At 35.3% G+C, this 16,890-nt stretch overlaps 1 protein-coding gene across 1 annotated transcript in view; it reads left to right on the top strand.

Annotated features, from left to right (window-relative positions):
- The window catches only part of MARCHF6 (membrane associated ring-CH-type finger 6), a 78,797-nt gene that overhangs the window by 28,947 nt on the left and 32,960 nt on the right, over nt 1-16,890 (top strand). Inside the window, 11 exon segments of the mRNA XM_079145301.1 lie at nt 2,890-2,962; nt 5,361-5,529; nt 7,649-7,838; nt 9,247-9,308; nt 9,901-9,933; nt 11,238-11,289; nt 13,880-13,938; nt 15,179-15,259; nt 15,493-15,511; nt 15,514-15,560; nt 15,644-15,718. Of these exon segments, the coding sequence (XP_079001427.1) occupies nt 2,890-2,962; nt 5,361-5,529; nt 7,649-7,838; nt 9,247-9,308; nt 9,901-9,933; nt 11,238-11,289; nt 13,880-13,938; nt 15,179-15,259; nt 15,493-15,511; nt 15,514-15,560; nt 15,644-15,718 (860 nt within the window).

The raw sequence follows: 16,890 nt of genomic DNA, 5'->3' as shown, positions 1-16,890 counted from the left end.
GAGAAAATCAGAAGCCTGAGTTTGAATGTTTAAAAAGAAATCTTAGAAAATGTAAACTACCCGTAGAAGAAAATATTGATAAATTCAACAGTCAAAATTAATAACTTCATCTTCAGATACCTTTTAAGAGTGAAAGAGATGCTACAGAGTGAGCCAAGATGTTTGCAATACACATATTCAACAAAGGATTTATACAGCAGTAAGAAAAAGGCCAAACAATCCATTTAAAATGTTGAACAGGTGTTTCTGGAAAGAAGATATCTACCTTGCCAGTAAACACACGTAAAAGTACTCACCATCATTAGTCATCAGGGAAATGCTCAAGAAGATAGTCACTAGAAAAGCTAAAATTTAAACGATCGACTGCCCCAATTGCTGCTTAGGAAGGTCGGGCAACTGGAATATGTGTACACCATGGGGGCAGCGTATACGCTGTAACCCCTTTGGAAAACTGACAGTATCTACTAGTGTTAACTGCTACAAATACCTTATGACCTAGCAGTTTCATTCCTGGGAATATAGGTAATAGAAAAAATAAGAGCGTTGTGTCTACACAGACAAATAAGTAGTAGCACAACAGATTTGCTTATAGTTAAAAATTGGTACCAGTCAAAACCTGTGAACAGTAGAATTACATTGTGATATATTCATACACAGAGTATTATATAGCAGTGAAAAAGCTAACTATTGTGACCTGGAATAACATGAAGGATTTTGCTTCTTTGAGAAAAAAAGAGCCTGACACAGAGAGTATGGATTGTATCATTGCATGCATGTGAAATTTTTTTAAAAAGGTCAAATTCATCTATGGTGATAAAAATCAGAATAGTGTTACTTTTGCAGGTGCTGTTGACTGGAAAAGGGCTTAAGGGAACCTTCTGGGGAGCTAGAAATGTTGAACACCTTGCTTTGGATGATATTTACCTGGAAACATACATATGTAAGAATTCACCCAGCTGTACACTTAAGATTTATGTAAAATGTATATCAGTTAAAAATTAGCAAAACTTTAGGGTAACTGCTCTAAGAGTAGAAATAGGATTATCAGTTTGGGAAATAGCAAATAAAAATTGGAATTATCAGCTAAAGACAGGAAAGAAGGGAAGAGAAAGCAGGAGGGAAGTAGAATAATAATACAGAGTTTAAATACATCTGTAATCATAAGGGTTTACACTTCTTTTTTATGAGTCTCCCACTTCTTGTACATATTATACTGCTCTATAAGAGAGAAATACAAAGCAGCAAAGGTTGATGCTAAAGAGGTAGAAAAATAATTTTGTTGACAAATGCTAGCAAATAGCAGGAACCATGGTAGTTGACCAGATTATTATTCAGGATTAAAAGTGTTATATCATTAAGTGGGACAAAGCATCATATTTCATATTAATAAAAGATGTAGTTCACCAAGAAAATAAAATTAAAGAACCTTTAAATACTAGAAAACAGAACTGTGGTATATATAAAGCATTCATAGTTGTGATGGAAGACCAGCGCATCTCTCTGAAATCTGTAGATCAAATGGTCAAACTGAATAAGTCTTTAGAGGATTCCAGTAACACTTAACTTGTTTATATACACACATTGTGTAAAATTTAAATTATTTAGCACAGTACTTATTCTGTAACTTTTTAATTTAGCAATATACCTCGGCTCTCCTTCCATGTAGTACATGGTCTGCTATTTTATGTTGTTTTTGTTGTTGTTTGTTTGTTTTTAATCCAGGGGCACTTAACCACTGAGCTACATCCCCAGCCCTATGTATTTTTTATTTTGAGACAGGGTCTCAATAAGTTGCTTAGGGCCTCACTAAATTACTGAATCTGGTCTTGAACTTGAGATCCTCCTGCCTCAGCCTCCTGAGCTGCTGGGATTACAGGTGTGTACCACCATGCCTGGCTTCCTTATGTTTTTAATGGATCCACAGCACTCTGTAGTAAAGAGTCCTGTCATTTATGAACTAATTTTCCTATCTATTGACATTTGGTTTGTTGTCAATTTTACTTTGTTACAAGCATATCTGCTTAGAATATTTTTATACATATTAAGTAATTTCCATTATACAAACTCTTTTCCTAACCTTCTAATTTTGACTTGTTTTTTAACAGTAGCCATTGATGTCACTGAAATTTTCTCATATAAGACTCCAGGGGATAAAAAAACCAAAACAAAACAAAAAAACCCGAAAGATTCTAGGGAATTTTTAAACTAATATGCAAGTACTGGTTTGAAAGAGAATCTCAGCATTTTCCTTAGCCCATTTCCAAAAGTATAGTCAGTTACTCATTCTATCTAAAGTTCTACCTTTCTGAATAAAAGATATTATTCCTTTTCTGATAAGAGGATAAAGGAATGATAACGCATTCACTCAGACCTTATCTTTTCCCTTCATGGCCTGAATTGAATATAATCTCTATTTAAGGACTCATGAATCTGTGGTTCTTAAATTTGGTTGCCATTTTGCTGTTTACAGCATTTCAGTATGTACTGTAGTGAAGTACCTTCATAAATTCAAAGGTGTATAATCCCAAAACTGAAGTATTTTATTTTTATGAACAGACTTAATGGATTTTGGAATTTTAGATTTTAAAAATTCTTTGTATTATAATTTTAGAGATCTTTAATTTAGACCTCCCTTTTCAAGCATCTAATAAGCTCATTTAATAAAGACAAGTTTAGAGAGAATCTTAACACTGAAAAATACCGTATATTTATTCTTCAGTCACTATTTCTATGCTTGCACGACCAAGTTTCTTAAAAATGTAGCATTTTGAGACTCAGAAAGACAATGCTTGTTTCAGAGCCTTTCACAGTGTCCATTTTAGCTCTTGATCTGCTGTGCTGAGTTTGATGCTGGTTGTGACTGTGTGCCATCATGCCCTGTTTTGGTAGGCCGCATCTACAAGTGCTTGTTTACTGGCTCCGTGAGCTCACTACTGACACTGCCGCTAGACATGCTGTCAACGTGAGTATCAAATCCATATGACCATGAAAATTGCACAACATAAATGTTTTCTTAGTTTTTATTATTAATTTATTAATAATTTTATTATTAATTTGAAAATGATTCTTTTGTTCCAAGGACAATTATTCATGTTTCATGTACTGACAATTACAACTGCAGAAATAGCTGATATATATAAATGATTCTTTTAAAACATATCCCTTTTAAAGGACCATATTTCAATGGCAGGATGACTTCTTTAAAAGGCTCTCACACAGTTTGAGGTATATACTTTTTTTTTTGAGTACTGGTGATTAAACTCAGGGGCACTTGAACACTGAGCCACATTCCCAGCCCTATATTTTTGTATTTTACTTAGAGACAAGGTCTCACTGAGTTGCTGAGTACCTTGCCATTCCTGAGGCTAGCTTTGAACTCGTGATCCTCCTGTCTCAGCCTCCCGAGCTGCTGGGATTACTATTTTTATAGGTTGAGATTAATTTAATAATGTTCTTGAGATTATTAGGACATACATGCTAAAAACTTGTCACTGAAGCTATCTTATTGTGTCTTAATGACTGAGAGGAATGCCAGAGGCCTGCTGACCATTGGCAAATTGTTACCACAGCTTGTTCCCCCCCAATAGTGCCTTTTTTTTTTTTTTTTTTTTAAACCTTTATAGAGTAGATCTGTTTTTCCTGAAAATTTACTTAATATCTTAGCAGTTGCTAGTTTAGTTCTTGGGGTCATCTCAAGGCACAACATTTCAGGTTTTTTTTTTTTTTTTTGCTATACAAAATCTCTGAAACAGTGGTTTCAAACAACCACCATTTTATTTGCTCATAAGTCTCAGAAATTGAGTTGGGCTCTGCCAAGCTATTTAATCTGTGGAGCTTGCCTGAGCTACTCATGTGTTTTACTGGGGCTTGATTATCTAAGATGGTCCTGGCTGAGATGCCTTGGTTCTCCTTTACATAACTTCTCATCTTCCAGAAGACTTATAGGGGGCTTCTTTACATGATGGGCTCAGGGCAGCATTAAAATGGTGAGAGAGAGTAGAGGCTTATGAGCCTTCTCCTTGATTCTGGAACTTGGGCAAAATCTAGGCAATAAACAAAATCAACCTAGTTTAAAGGCATAAGGGAAGAGAATTCTAGAGTTCGTTATCATTTAAAATCCACAATATTCTCATTGCTAATGGCAAAGAAGAAATAGAGAATATTTTAGTCCCAACATTTTGGATTTTTTTTTTTTTTTTTTTTGCGCTGCTGAGGATTGAACCCAGGGCCTTGTGCATGCAAGGCAAGCACTCTACCAGCTGAGCTATATCCCCAGCCTGGAATTTTAATGGTCTGAAAAGTTGTTCAGCAAGAAGTGATTAGGATTCCCCTTGTGATTTTGGGAACTATTGCAGACAGTAACCCTTAGGAATCACACCAGTTCAGCTGTAGTTTGGAGCTACTAGGTCAAGGTCTTCCAGGTTGACCTTTCCTCAGATTTTCAGTGGGGGGAAAAAAAAATCATTCATTCCACTAAAATAGTGGATTTTTTTTTAAAACTGCCAAGATTGTCTTTAAATTAGTTTGAAATCATGGGCATGGATAAGGGAGGATAAGCCTTTTTTTTTTTTTTTTTTTTTTTTTGAGGGGGTGGTGGTGTTGCTGGGGATTGAACCTAGGGCCTTGCGCTTGCGCTTGTGAAGCAAGCACTCTACCAACTGAGCTATATCCCCAGCAGAATAAGCCTTTTGAAAGAGGAAAAGAACCAAGGGATCTTCAGTATTCTAGCATTTCATCTATTTTCATGTATTATACTAAAAACACTTTGCCTCTTTGGATTATTGAGGAGCTAATATTCTTTTGGTGTATTCCCAGTTAGTATCAAACCTTGATTTGTTTTCTAAGTGAATGTTTTCTATAAAATCTACCATAGCCTTCTTTGTCTTATACATGGCATACAGGATACCTGTCTGTGGAGAAGCTTCACTGCTTTTCTGATTTGATGATTCTGTTAATGTGTATGGACTTACATAAATGCTAGTTTTTTGAACTTGTTTGTGAAATAAGAACAAGGAAATTCCTTGTAAGGGTTTGAGAGGGCTGTTCGCTTTGGGTAAGTACAGTGCTTAGCCTTTGTGAAGTATTTGGCTGCTGTGTACTTTCTGCTTCCTGTTTCTTGACCAAGTTAAAGATTAGGCTGTAGATTGTTTATTGCTGTGTAATTCTGATGTTATGTCTACTATAATACAAAAACAGATACAAGATAGATGTATACTAACTTTTAAAATAGGGTTGAATTTCACCATCATTACAAATAATTCTTTTGGAGAAACTGGTTTTTATCACTAAAGTTATGATTTTTCTGGGTGTTTTTACGAGTGTTCTTTGGAGTAATTATATATATAATTTTTTTTTAATAGGGAAAATTTGTTGGCGGATTGTTTGCAGGGTTGTTTTGTGGTGACATGCACATTGTGTGCATTCATCAGCCTGGTGTGGTTGCGAGAGCAGATAGTCCACGGGGGAGCACCGATTTGGTTGGAACATGCTGCTCCACCCTTCAATGCTGCTGGGCATCACCAAAATGAGGTAACCCCCATCCCTAAAATTGACTTCACTTGAGTAGGACGTGAAAATTACGGTTATCCTGAAGATTCAAACCCTTGACTCCCATGTGCCTCGTAAATTTTTTTTTTTTTTTTTTTGCTATTTCGAAAGAGTACAGTAGAAAGATTTGGGAGAGGTTTTAAGAAAAATACAAAAAAAGTCAATACAATGCTTTTGTGATTTTGCCTCTTAACTTTCTTGCTGCATTGGCAAGAAAGAAAAAACAACCACTAGAGGTCATACCAAAATGCTTTTCCATCTTTTGTCTCTCTTGTTTTTGGTACCAGGAATTGAACCCAGGGACACTTAACCATCGAGCCATAGCCCCAGCTCTTTTTTCTATTTTATTTTGAGACAGCGTCTCTCTGAGTTGCTTAGGGCCTCACTAAGTTGCTGAGGCTGGCTTTGATCTTGTGATCCTCCTGCCCCAGCCTCCTGAGCTGCTGGGATTATAGGCATGCACCTCTGAGCCCAGCTGTTCTTCCATTTTCTTTGCTTGAGTTTACTGCTCAACTCAGGCTTGCACGTTAAGGTACAACTTACTGGATATGTTTCTGATATGCTGTGTAACATTATACTTTCTTTGTACGTAAAATGTCTTGTCTTTCCTGTCAGGTAGAAACATTACCAAAAGTAGAAAAATTGGAATACTGGTGATAGTAATAGAGTGTAGTTCCTTTTTTTTTTTTTTTTAATGGGTGAGGAACATGCTTAGACACAAGGGTATTTGTGGTATTAAGAAGAGGCAAAGCTGAGTTTGATGGCACAAACCTGTAGTCCTAACTGCTCAGGAGGAAGAGGTAGGAGAATTTTGTTTGAGGCCAGCATGGACAGCAAAGACCCTATCTTTAAAAAAAGAAAAAAAAAAAAATATATATATATATACATATATATGTATATATATATAAAATTTTCAGTATCTTGCTGAGAAATTGTGGGTCTGAAAATGTTATGGATTAGCTACTTGCTGCAAAGGGAATAATTTATACTTTATGAAATTTTATTATGAAAAAATTATACAGTAAATTAATAGCTTAATGTTTGCTTTTAGGTCCTGCTTTCTTCAGTTGTGTGTAGATTGATTTCATCAAAATCTACCATTTCTTTTTCCTTTATAAAGGGTAACTTTGAAAAGCATACACAGAAAATGAGGCTATAAAATAGTACTGTTTTTATCTAAGATTAACACCTTTATATTGTACCTCATATTTTGAAACATTTCATACAGCTTAGTTTTAGTATCCTCATTAAATCCATGGAAGTTTGGGTTTTTTTTGGTTTGTTTGTTTGTTCTTTACAATACTGAGGACTGAACCCAAGGACCTCACATATGTTAGGCAAGTGTACCCCTACTAAGTTAAATCCCCAGTCCTTTTTATTTTATTTTGAGACAAAATCTCATTAAATTGCCAGGCTATCCTCAAACTTGCCATCCTCCTGCTTCAGCTTCCTGATAGCTGGTATTACAGGTGTGCGTTACCACGCCTGAGTGGGAGTTGTATTTTAACTTAACTATTATTAGTTAACTACAGTTCTGTCTTCACATTTGGTAAGTAGCAGAACGTAAGACGATGTTAGAGGAGGATGCATTTATTTATAGATAAAGGCATATGTACATTCTTACCCTTCCCGACTGAGCAGAAATTAGAAACTGTTTCCTCCAGTGTTTAATGTGAAAACAGAATTAAGTTTTACAAAATATGTATATAGGTAAATTTTTTAGGTGTTTTTGTCCCTAAGACAGTAAGATGAGATAGATGTCTTATAAAAAAGGATTACAGAATGATGTGTTCAAGGTAGCCAAATTTGTAAACCCACTTTCTTTAATGCTTTGTGAATGTTAATCCTTAATTTAAACTGAGTGAATATGAATATTGTAAAGTGAATTTTTTAATATACCAAGTTGATCCAAAATCAGATACATTTAGAAAAGATGGCTTTGAAGTAAAAAAAATTAGATGACTCAAAAAGTTTATTATTTTTTAATCTTAGTAGGGTTTGTTTGTTTGCTAATTTTGTTTTTTAAATGGAGAATGCCATTTAGAAACGAAGTAAAACTGAGATAGGTTAGCTAAACGTCTGGGCTTTTCTGTCACATTAGGCTCCAGCAGGAGGAAACGGTGCAGAAAATGTTGCTCCTGAACAACCTGCTAACCCCCCAGCTGAGAATGCAGTGGTGGGAGAAAACCCTGAAGTGCAGGATGATCAGGCAGAAGAGGAGGAGGAAGATAACGAGGAGGAAGATGATGCAGGCGTGGAAGATGCAGCAGATGCCAATAATGGAGCCCAGGGTAATGGTGCTTCTGTGCCCTCACAGGACCATGTATCCATTCTCAACTTGGATTGAGGAGAAAAGGACTAGAGTTTTCAAATAATGTCATAAAGTTCTATTTCTAACCTGTTTTTACTTTATTTTAGCAGACTGGCATTTATGGATATACATATGCATAAATGTTTTTTTCCTATGCAGTAGGGAACATTTTGTATTTTATAATCCTTATACAAGACCCCCCCCCACCCCCAACCAGGACTTTTTGTAGGATGAATAGGAGGAAATTATTTGTTAAGCTAGAATAGATCTTTTTAAAAGGAATGTGATAGGTTAACCTCATTTCTCTTTCCATTTCCATTGATTTAGCGCAGCTTATAAAATTGGAAGAGATTTTTGAAGTGTATGATGCAGGTCAGGTGCCATCATTTTTACCTATTTTTAATTTTCTAGCAGATTAAACTCTGGAATGTAAAGTAAGATCCAAGATCGGATCTGCCAGTTGTCTGTTAGTGTCTCATGCCTCTCCTCTTTTCCCATTGCAGTTTTCCTCTCTAGTTCACTTGACACGGTGAATGTTTGGGTGTGTCTGTGTGACAGGCACTCTTTGAGATACCATGTACATAGTTGTGAACAAAACATTGGGTCACTGTTCTCAGGGAGTTACTGGTTTAGGGAAGAAGTAGAAAATATACATTGTGGTAAGTGTCAAGCAGATTGCTATTTTACCTAAGGTTTCTTTCCTTGGAACCTCATTGTAAATGACTTGAGCTGAGATCTGAAGGGTGAGAAGAAACAGGTTGTGTAATGGGAACAATGGGCCTTTGCAGGAATAGATCAGAGGCTGCAAGAATACAGCCTGCTTCTACTACCCTAATGCCTTGTCATATCTCTCTCTCTCTCTCTCTCTCTCTCTCTCTCTCTGATGCTGTAACTGGTAACTAGTTTTCCTCTTTCCATGATTGGATCACATGGTTCCTATTACTCTCCTGCCTTTTCCCACTGTACTAAAGAATAAAACAAAATCCAAATTCCACATTTCTCTTACATGGTGTGATCCCTGTCTGCCTTTCGTACTTTTATCTTCCACTACTCTGTTCATCACCGAGAAAGTTAGAATCCCCTGGCTTCCTTCCTTTTCTTATATCTGCCATATTTATTCCTGAGTCAGAGTTGCTGAATTCCTCTTTTTCACATAACCCTATTTCCTTTCTAGCACTTATCATGGTCTAGTATCACCTCATCTTATATGTACTGTTTACTTTTAGGTGTGTCTTTGTATGTAGCATTTACTGTGTAATAAGCAAATACTTGGTGAGGAAAAGTTTTAAATGCTGTTTAGCTTCTCAACATTAGCTTATACCTAAAAGAATGCATTTTATTTAGTTCATTTTCCACCACTAATCTTTAATCTGCAATTATGTTTACAGATGACATGAACTGGAATGCTTTAGAATGGGACCGAGCTGCAGAAGAACTCACGTGGGAAAGAGTAAGATCTCTTCTGTCACACATTCTGGCATTTAATCCTAAAGTATATTTTAAAATTGGGCATATTTAGATGTATGCACTAATTTTGTAGAAAATAATTACCAGAATTTTTTTGTACAGAACACTATACTGTATTTGTGGTAAAAATGAGACACTGATAAGTGTTTTTCTATTTTCTGGTCTTTATTATAAACCTTGCTTCATTTAGGAAGTGTTTGACCTGAAAGTGTGAACTTCTGAAAAACTATTTTTGAAGCAATTTAAATCTAAGTAATATTTTCACATTTCATTTCATAAAATAATATAGTTCTATCATAAAGTTTTAACTGGCTCTCTGTCCAATGGAAGAATTAAACCCTTGGTAGAATATTTTAAAGATATTATATGCAAATGACTTGGAATAAAAGAAGACTCAAAATATATAGAACTCCTACAATCAGAAGTTTTTAACATTCCAAAAATGATAGGCTGCACTGGAAAGTTGTAGATGAGAGCTGTATTTAAAGATACTAAAAGAAAAACGAACCTGTTTCATAAGAATAGAAAATTGTGTTGCATCTTGAATTAATGCTCATTATTATTATGTATTTTAGATGCTAGGACTTGATGGATCACTAGTTTTTCTGGTAAGTGAAATAATTTTTTTTATTTTTTTATTTTTTTTTAGTTGTTGATGGACCTTTATTTTATTCATTAATTTATATGTGATGCTGAGAATCAAACCCAGTGCCTCATGCATATGAGGCAAGTGCTGTACCACTGAGCCACAACCTCAGCCCCTAAAATTATTTTTAACAAAAGAATTGTGAGTTATTTGTCTTAGCAATTCAGCAACTTCAGATATATAGTATATGCTCCTTTTTATGCTAAAGCCAAAAAAAACCTTTGGTTTTTGATTACTTCATATTTGAAGACTATATTTTATGTTGGAAACACTGAAGAGGCATAAAGGTAATATTATTTATAAAGGAAGTTATTTAATCGATTTTTTTAAAAAAGAAAATGGGAGTCCAAAGTTTGGTGGTAATAGAACTTGAATTCTTGGGCTGGGATTGTAGCTTAGAGGTAGAGTGCTCACCTAGCACACATAACCTAGCAACCCTAGCACACTGGGTTCTATCCTTGGCATCACATAAAAATAAATAAGTAAAATAAAGGTATTGTGTTCATCTACAATTAGAAAAAAATAATTTAAAAAAACCTTGAATTCTGAAGTTCAGTCTTGCAATATTTAATGCCTGTATCAATGAAAGCAAAACAACTTTATATATTTTTACAGTGAGAGCCACAGTTAGACTTTTGGTTTCTGCTGTTTACTGAACCCCATTCATCTAAAGTATGGGTGATATGGCTAGAGGAACAGATAAATTAGCAGTCATCTTGGCTGTGATCATATGGCCAAGTGAGAATATGTTTCTGAGATAGGAACAAAGAAAGTCAGGGCATCCGAAGGAGAGGAGGAACCAGGGCAGATCAAGTTAGTGTTTTTCCTAGGGGAGGTAGCTGAGGAATAGTTACCTTTCTGAAGTCGTGAAAAACAGAATGGACACTGAAAGAAGCACTCTGCAGTTCACGTTAGTGTATTGTTTGGAATGAATGTGATTTTCAGATTTTTTTCACTTGATTTGAGTCATTTGGCTTAAATCTCAGTTATTTATGAAAAATATATGTGGTAAGATGGTTTATTAATTTTTTAAAACCTTATAAGTTTTTTTTTCTACATATAAAATGAATTTTACTTGTCTTAGTTTTATGAACTATCATGAAAAATGGAAAGTCATGCACAATTTCTAGATAAGTCTCAAAATTTGGAGGGAAAATTTCAGTCATAGTTACTTTGAGTTATTTAGTGATAGCTAAGTAATGGAGTATTCAATCAAACTTGTTAAGTATGAATTCACTGTGCTTTGTTGACATTCTTTTCCTTTAGGAACATGTCTTCTGGGTGGTGTCTTTAAATACACTGTTCATTCTTGTGTTTGGTAAGTTGTGTTTATGCTTTTACAGTTTATGACAGAATAGGAGGAGTTTGGTTTTCTACATGTCTTTTTTTTTATTAAAATGTTTTTTATTTTTACAGACACATTTTGATTCATTGTACACAAATGGGGTACAATTTTTCATTTCTATGGTTGTACACAATGTATATTCACACCATTCATGTAATCATACATATATATAGGGTAATACTGTCTGTTTCATTCTACTGTTTTTCCATCCCCACCTCCTCCTACCCCTTTTTCCCTCTACACCATCCAAAGTTCCTTCATTCTTCTCTTCCCCCCGCCACCCCCCATCATTATATATTGTCATGCACTTATCAGAGAACACTTTTGGCCTTTGGTTTTTTTGGGCTTGGCCTCTTTCACTTAGCATGATATTTTCCAATTTCATTGATTTACCTGCAAATGCCATAATTTTATTCTTTATGGCTGAGTAATATTCCATTGTGTATATATACCACTGTTTCTTTATCCATTCATCAACTGAAGGGCATCTAGGTTGGTTCTACAATCTAGCTGTTGTGAATTGAGTTGTTGTGAACATTGATGTGGCTGCATCTCTGTAGTATGCTGATTTTAAGTCCTTTGGGTATAAACCGAGGAGTGGGATAGCTGGGTCAAATGTTGGGTCCATTCCAAGCTTTCTGAGGAATCTCCATACTGCTTTCTAGAGTGGCTGTACCAATCTATGTGTCTTTTTATAGGTTTTCATTTCATTCGTAATTTAGCAAATTAAGGTATACACAGTGCAGGTTTAGTGGCCAGACCCCTAGTAGGTTTACTCTTCTTTTTTTTTGGGGGGGGGGGGTGGGTGCTGGGGATCGAACCCAGGGCCTTATGCTTACAAGGCAAGCACTCTACTGACTGAGCTATCTCCCCAGCCCCAAGTTCACTCTTTAAATCTTAATGATTGAGGCACCCCCTTTCCTAACAGTCTACCATGCTGCTTACATTTGTCATAAAGAAAAGATAATTAAATTTTATAAGAGAGAAGCAAATTGGCAAAAAGGGCTTGAAGCAAAATAATATAAAAGTTCATACTATGAAAATTTTAAGGGTGTTTTCTTAACTATAGTGCCATTTCACGTCTTTCAAAATTATTATAATTCATTTAATATTTCCTAATCATGTTTAAAATTCACAAGTTCCCTTAAATGTCATATAGTTGATTTGAAGATCCAAATATGGTTCACCTATTACTTTTAAGACTTAAAATCCTTTGAATCAAGAATGCACTTCTCTTTACCACCAACCCATCCTCTCCCTTTTGCCATTGATTTGTTGATGAGATTAGGTTAACTACAGGGTGTCACATTCTCTATAACATATTCACATACATACATCCAGTTGCTTCCTGGATGTCCTCTGCCCTTATCCTTTGTCTCATGTTTTCCATAAACTGAAAGTCAGATTTAAAGGTAAGCTTAGATCCCAGGATCAGTGGCTTTATGGCAGTTCCTTCACTGGGCACATTAATACCACATTCCAGAAGATATATAATGTTTGATGATCCATTTTTATCAATGGACCAAGGACATAGTAACCTGAATCCTTATTTTCTTTCCTGTTTTTTTTTTTTTTTTTGGGTACTGGGGATTGAACCTAGGGGTGCTTTACCACTGAACTATACCCCCAGCCCTTTTTTATGTTTTATTTTGAGACAGGGTCTTCATCTTCATAAGTCGCTGACTCTGGCTTTGAACTCAAAATCTTCCTGCCTCAGCCTCCTGGTCTGTTGGGATTGTACATGTGTGCCACCATGCCCAGTGGAACCTCTATTCTTAAATTTCATTTTTCTTTTTACCATGATAAGATTATCTGTGAGGTGATATTTTGGTATCATTGTGAAAGTATCAAGTTCCATGTTCCTTTTACCTAGTAATGTTATTAGCTCTTAATTCTATACTTGATCTTAGTGTATGACTTCTTAGCCAAGATGCAGCTCTTGATGATCCTTGCCTGAATCATTTGGTTTATTAGGTGTTACAAAATGATGATTTTCAAATTGTTATTTTTTTTCCATTTAGTGACAGGCTTTTCTATAAAGAATTTATTCTTGTCAACTGGAACTATTCAGTTAAAATGAACTTTGTCGCTTAGGAAAAGCCAGATAGATGCTTAGTTTTTTCCCTTTGTCAGTTTTTAGACTAAGCAGTGTGTGCATACATACTTTCAAAAAAATGAAAGCATCTTCTGTGATGTTGCTGGTTCTTCTCTTGTGTTGTTATTTTGGGCTTTCCCTGTTTTTGAGCATTGTGAGTTCTAGATATGTATGTGTTTGGAGTGTTTCTGTGAATTTCGGTCATTAGTTTTTTGTTGTTTTAATCATCCTTTCTTAAAGAGGCCTATGATACCCTCTTCACAGTGTTTCCTGTGTCCTTTTGACATGGTTTATTAGATCTTGATAACTTTATTATTCTCTGGTGATAATGTCGCAGGTGCAGTATATTTTTGGTCCAGTTCTGGATCTTACATTTTTCAAAGAAGCCCCGGTTCTTTTTAGTGGGGGATTATACTAGAAGTGTTCATTGTTTTGATGTTGTTTTCATATTTTTTTTCTCCTTTTTAGCATTTTGCCCTTACCACATTGGTCATTTCTCTCTTGTTGGTTTGGGATTTGAAGAACATGTGAGTATAATACTTCTACAAACTTACTTTTGTTAATTACTCCCAAATTTGATATTTTCTGAGTAAGTGATAATACTCCAAAGCGTTACTTCATGTTTTAGTCTGCCCTCTGCAAAGGAATGATTTGCCAACACAGTCTTATCCGTTTCTTTTAAAGCTATAACAGTTGATCGAGAGTTGGTAGGATATAATGCCAGCTAACAAAGATTTACTTTGAAATCCTGAAAAGCACTGTCTTTCTGTTATGTAGGCCTAAGGCATACTGTGGGAAAGTTTTCCAAATGCTGACATTCTACCCATTTCATGAATGTTCCTTTCTCTCCCTTTTCTCAGATGACAGTGAATTTAGAAAGTTAACAATATATCAGTCCTTAAAAAAAGGAATATAATTGTTTTAGAATGATGGGCTATATAGTTTTTTGAAGAATTCGCTTGAATTTAGATAATTTATCATTGTTTTCCAGAGATAGGTAGATATTTGTATGGTTAACTATTTATTGGGGACCTTAGAAGGACTTAGTCTTTCAAGGAAGAACTGACTGGGATTTTCTGTTTGGTTCAATTTTGCATGTATGAGATCTGATGGATCACTTTTGGAAGCATTCCAATTTTTAATACAGCTCTCCAGTTCTTGCTAGTTGCATTCAAGAACTTGAAATGTTCAGATAAATGTCTTGATAAGTTTTGACTTCCGAAACTGTTGCCACTTGCTGTTTAGAAACTTGGGAACCACAAGATATAGATGGGCAGGGTTTGTCATTCTCGAAATTCCTATTCCCTGTAAGTAAACAAAACAGATTTTGAGAGCCAGGGAAGCTTAAGCAGTGTTTCTAGCTGTAGAAAATGAAATGGTTAGGATGTTACAGATAGGTGGGTGACTTGGGCAATATGCTGCTGCTTTTGGCATTCAATCTTTAACAGATCCACCTGGGAGTCCACATAGAGGCAAATTACTGTATTACAATGGTCTTATCTTTGTCAAATTTCATTTTCTTTGTTATTTTGGCACCTTGGGTAAAGTATTATTCTTTAATTTTTCTTCATCTTTGAGTAATATATAGCAGTCTGGGAAAGTTACTTGGCAGATGTATCATCCCAAAAGAATTTTCCAGTTATTTTCCAGTTATATATTCCCTAGATGGTTCGCTTTTAGTCATCTGAATTGCTTAATACAGTGATAAAACTGGGGTGTAGGCTGTGTGGTAAAGTTAAATTTTATTTATTTCTGTTTTATTTCCAGGTCCAAGCATCTCATTTTGAAGGCCTAATCACAACCATAGTTGGGTATATACTTTTAGCAATAACATTGATAATTTGCCATGTATCCTTTAATGAATCAATTTGGTAGGCAGTACACAGGGTTGTTCTTATTTATAATAGAACTGTTCTCTTTCCCCTTGTCATCTTAGTAAAACTTATAATATTTGTAGTAAGAGCAAGTGTGAACAAAATGTGAAATAAATGGTATCTGTCAGAAAATATTGACTGTAATTTATAGTTACCTGTTTCGTTGTGCCCTTCAGTGCTCAGTTTTTCCTTGACTTGATGCTTTAGGGCTTGGCAACTCTCGTTAAATTCATAGGTCTCGTCGCTTACTAGGAGTCTGCTACATTGTTGTTAAGGTAATTCCGTTTTGTAAGTTAAAACTGGAAATGGTTTCTTCTGCATTTGGGTGATATTGATGACCTTTATATTTACTTAAAAGGTCTCTTTGTTAGTGGTGGTAGAGATTGGAGTGTTCCCTCTCATTTGTGGCTGGTGGCTGGATATCTGTTCCCTGGTAAGTTGAGTATTCATTATCATATAATCTCATAATTTCAAGTTTTCAAAAAGAAAGTCTTTAAAGGATAGTTTTCTTTAAAAAAAATTCCTTTTTTTTTTTTGCATTGGGGATTTAATCCAGTGGTGCTCTACCACTGAGCTACATGCCTAGCCCTTTTTATTTTTATTTTGAGACAGGGCCTTGCTTAGTTACTCAGGGCCTCACTAAATTGCTGAGGTCAGCTTCAAATTCTGATCCTCCTGCCTCAGTCTCCTGAGTCACTGGGATTATAGGCGTGTGCTACCATGCCAAGGTTAGGATAGATCCCTTTTAAAGGAAGTAATTATTTGAAAATTTACTTATTCTTATTGAAAATGTATCACCGTAGAATCTTAATGTTGTTAGTTTTCCTTTGAGTACCTGATTTTTTTTTAATCTCTGCACATATTTTCAATGTCATAGTGTTTTTTTAAATTGTTTTTTAGTTGTTGGTGGGCCTTTATTTATGTGGTGTCCAGAATCAAACCCAGTACTTCACACATGCTAGGCAAGTGCCCTACCACTGAGCTACAACCCCAGCCCCAATGTAATGGTATTTTGATTGGGATGTTCCTAATAGCCAGCGGAGAATTTGATCTACTCATTTTCTTCTAAATTTCGTGGTAATGCCAGTCATTTCTTTCAACTGAGATGCTCAGTCTTGATCATTATCTCTTGACTGTTAGTGAGTGATAATTGGTCTTTATTTTTCAAAAAAACTTTATGTAGAAAAGCTGCCTTTGGTTCTGAGGTAAATATTTATCCCCATACATTACTGTTAAATTCTTGTGAATGTAGACCCATAACCAAGAAATGAAGCCATATATTAATTAAAAATGGTTCTTTTACAGTAACACCATTAGTAAAATTCTTACCAATTGTTTTGTCATTTTTTTAATGTTTGGAAGTTTGAAGGTCTGTGTATATCTTTGAAGAAGTATCTAGTTGTACATCATACATATGCTGTGAAATGGCATTAAGAGAACTGCAACTGGGTGTGATGGTGCATGCCTGTAATCTCTGTGGCTCCAGAGGCTGAGGCAAGAGGAGGATTGTGAGTTCAAAGCCAGCCTTAGCAAGTTAGCGAGATCTTAAGCAATTCAGTGAGACCCTGTCTCTAAATAAAATATAGGGCTGTGGCTTAGTGGTTA

Source organism: Sciurus vulgaris (assembly GCF_902686455.1).
Source record: "Sciurus vulgaris genome assembly, chromosome: 6".
In the NCBI taxonomy this organism is placed as follows: Eukaryota; Metazoa; Chordata; class Mammalia; order Rodentia; family Sciuridae; genus Sciurus; species Sciurus vulgaris.
The sequence above is the reverse complement of the archived record's forward strand: the minus strand, read 5'-3'. Positions and strand labels throughout refer to the sequence as shown.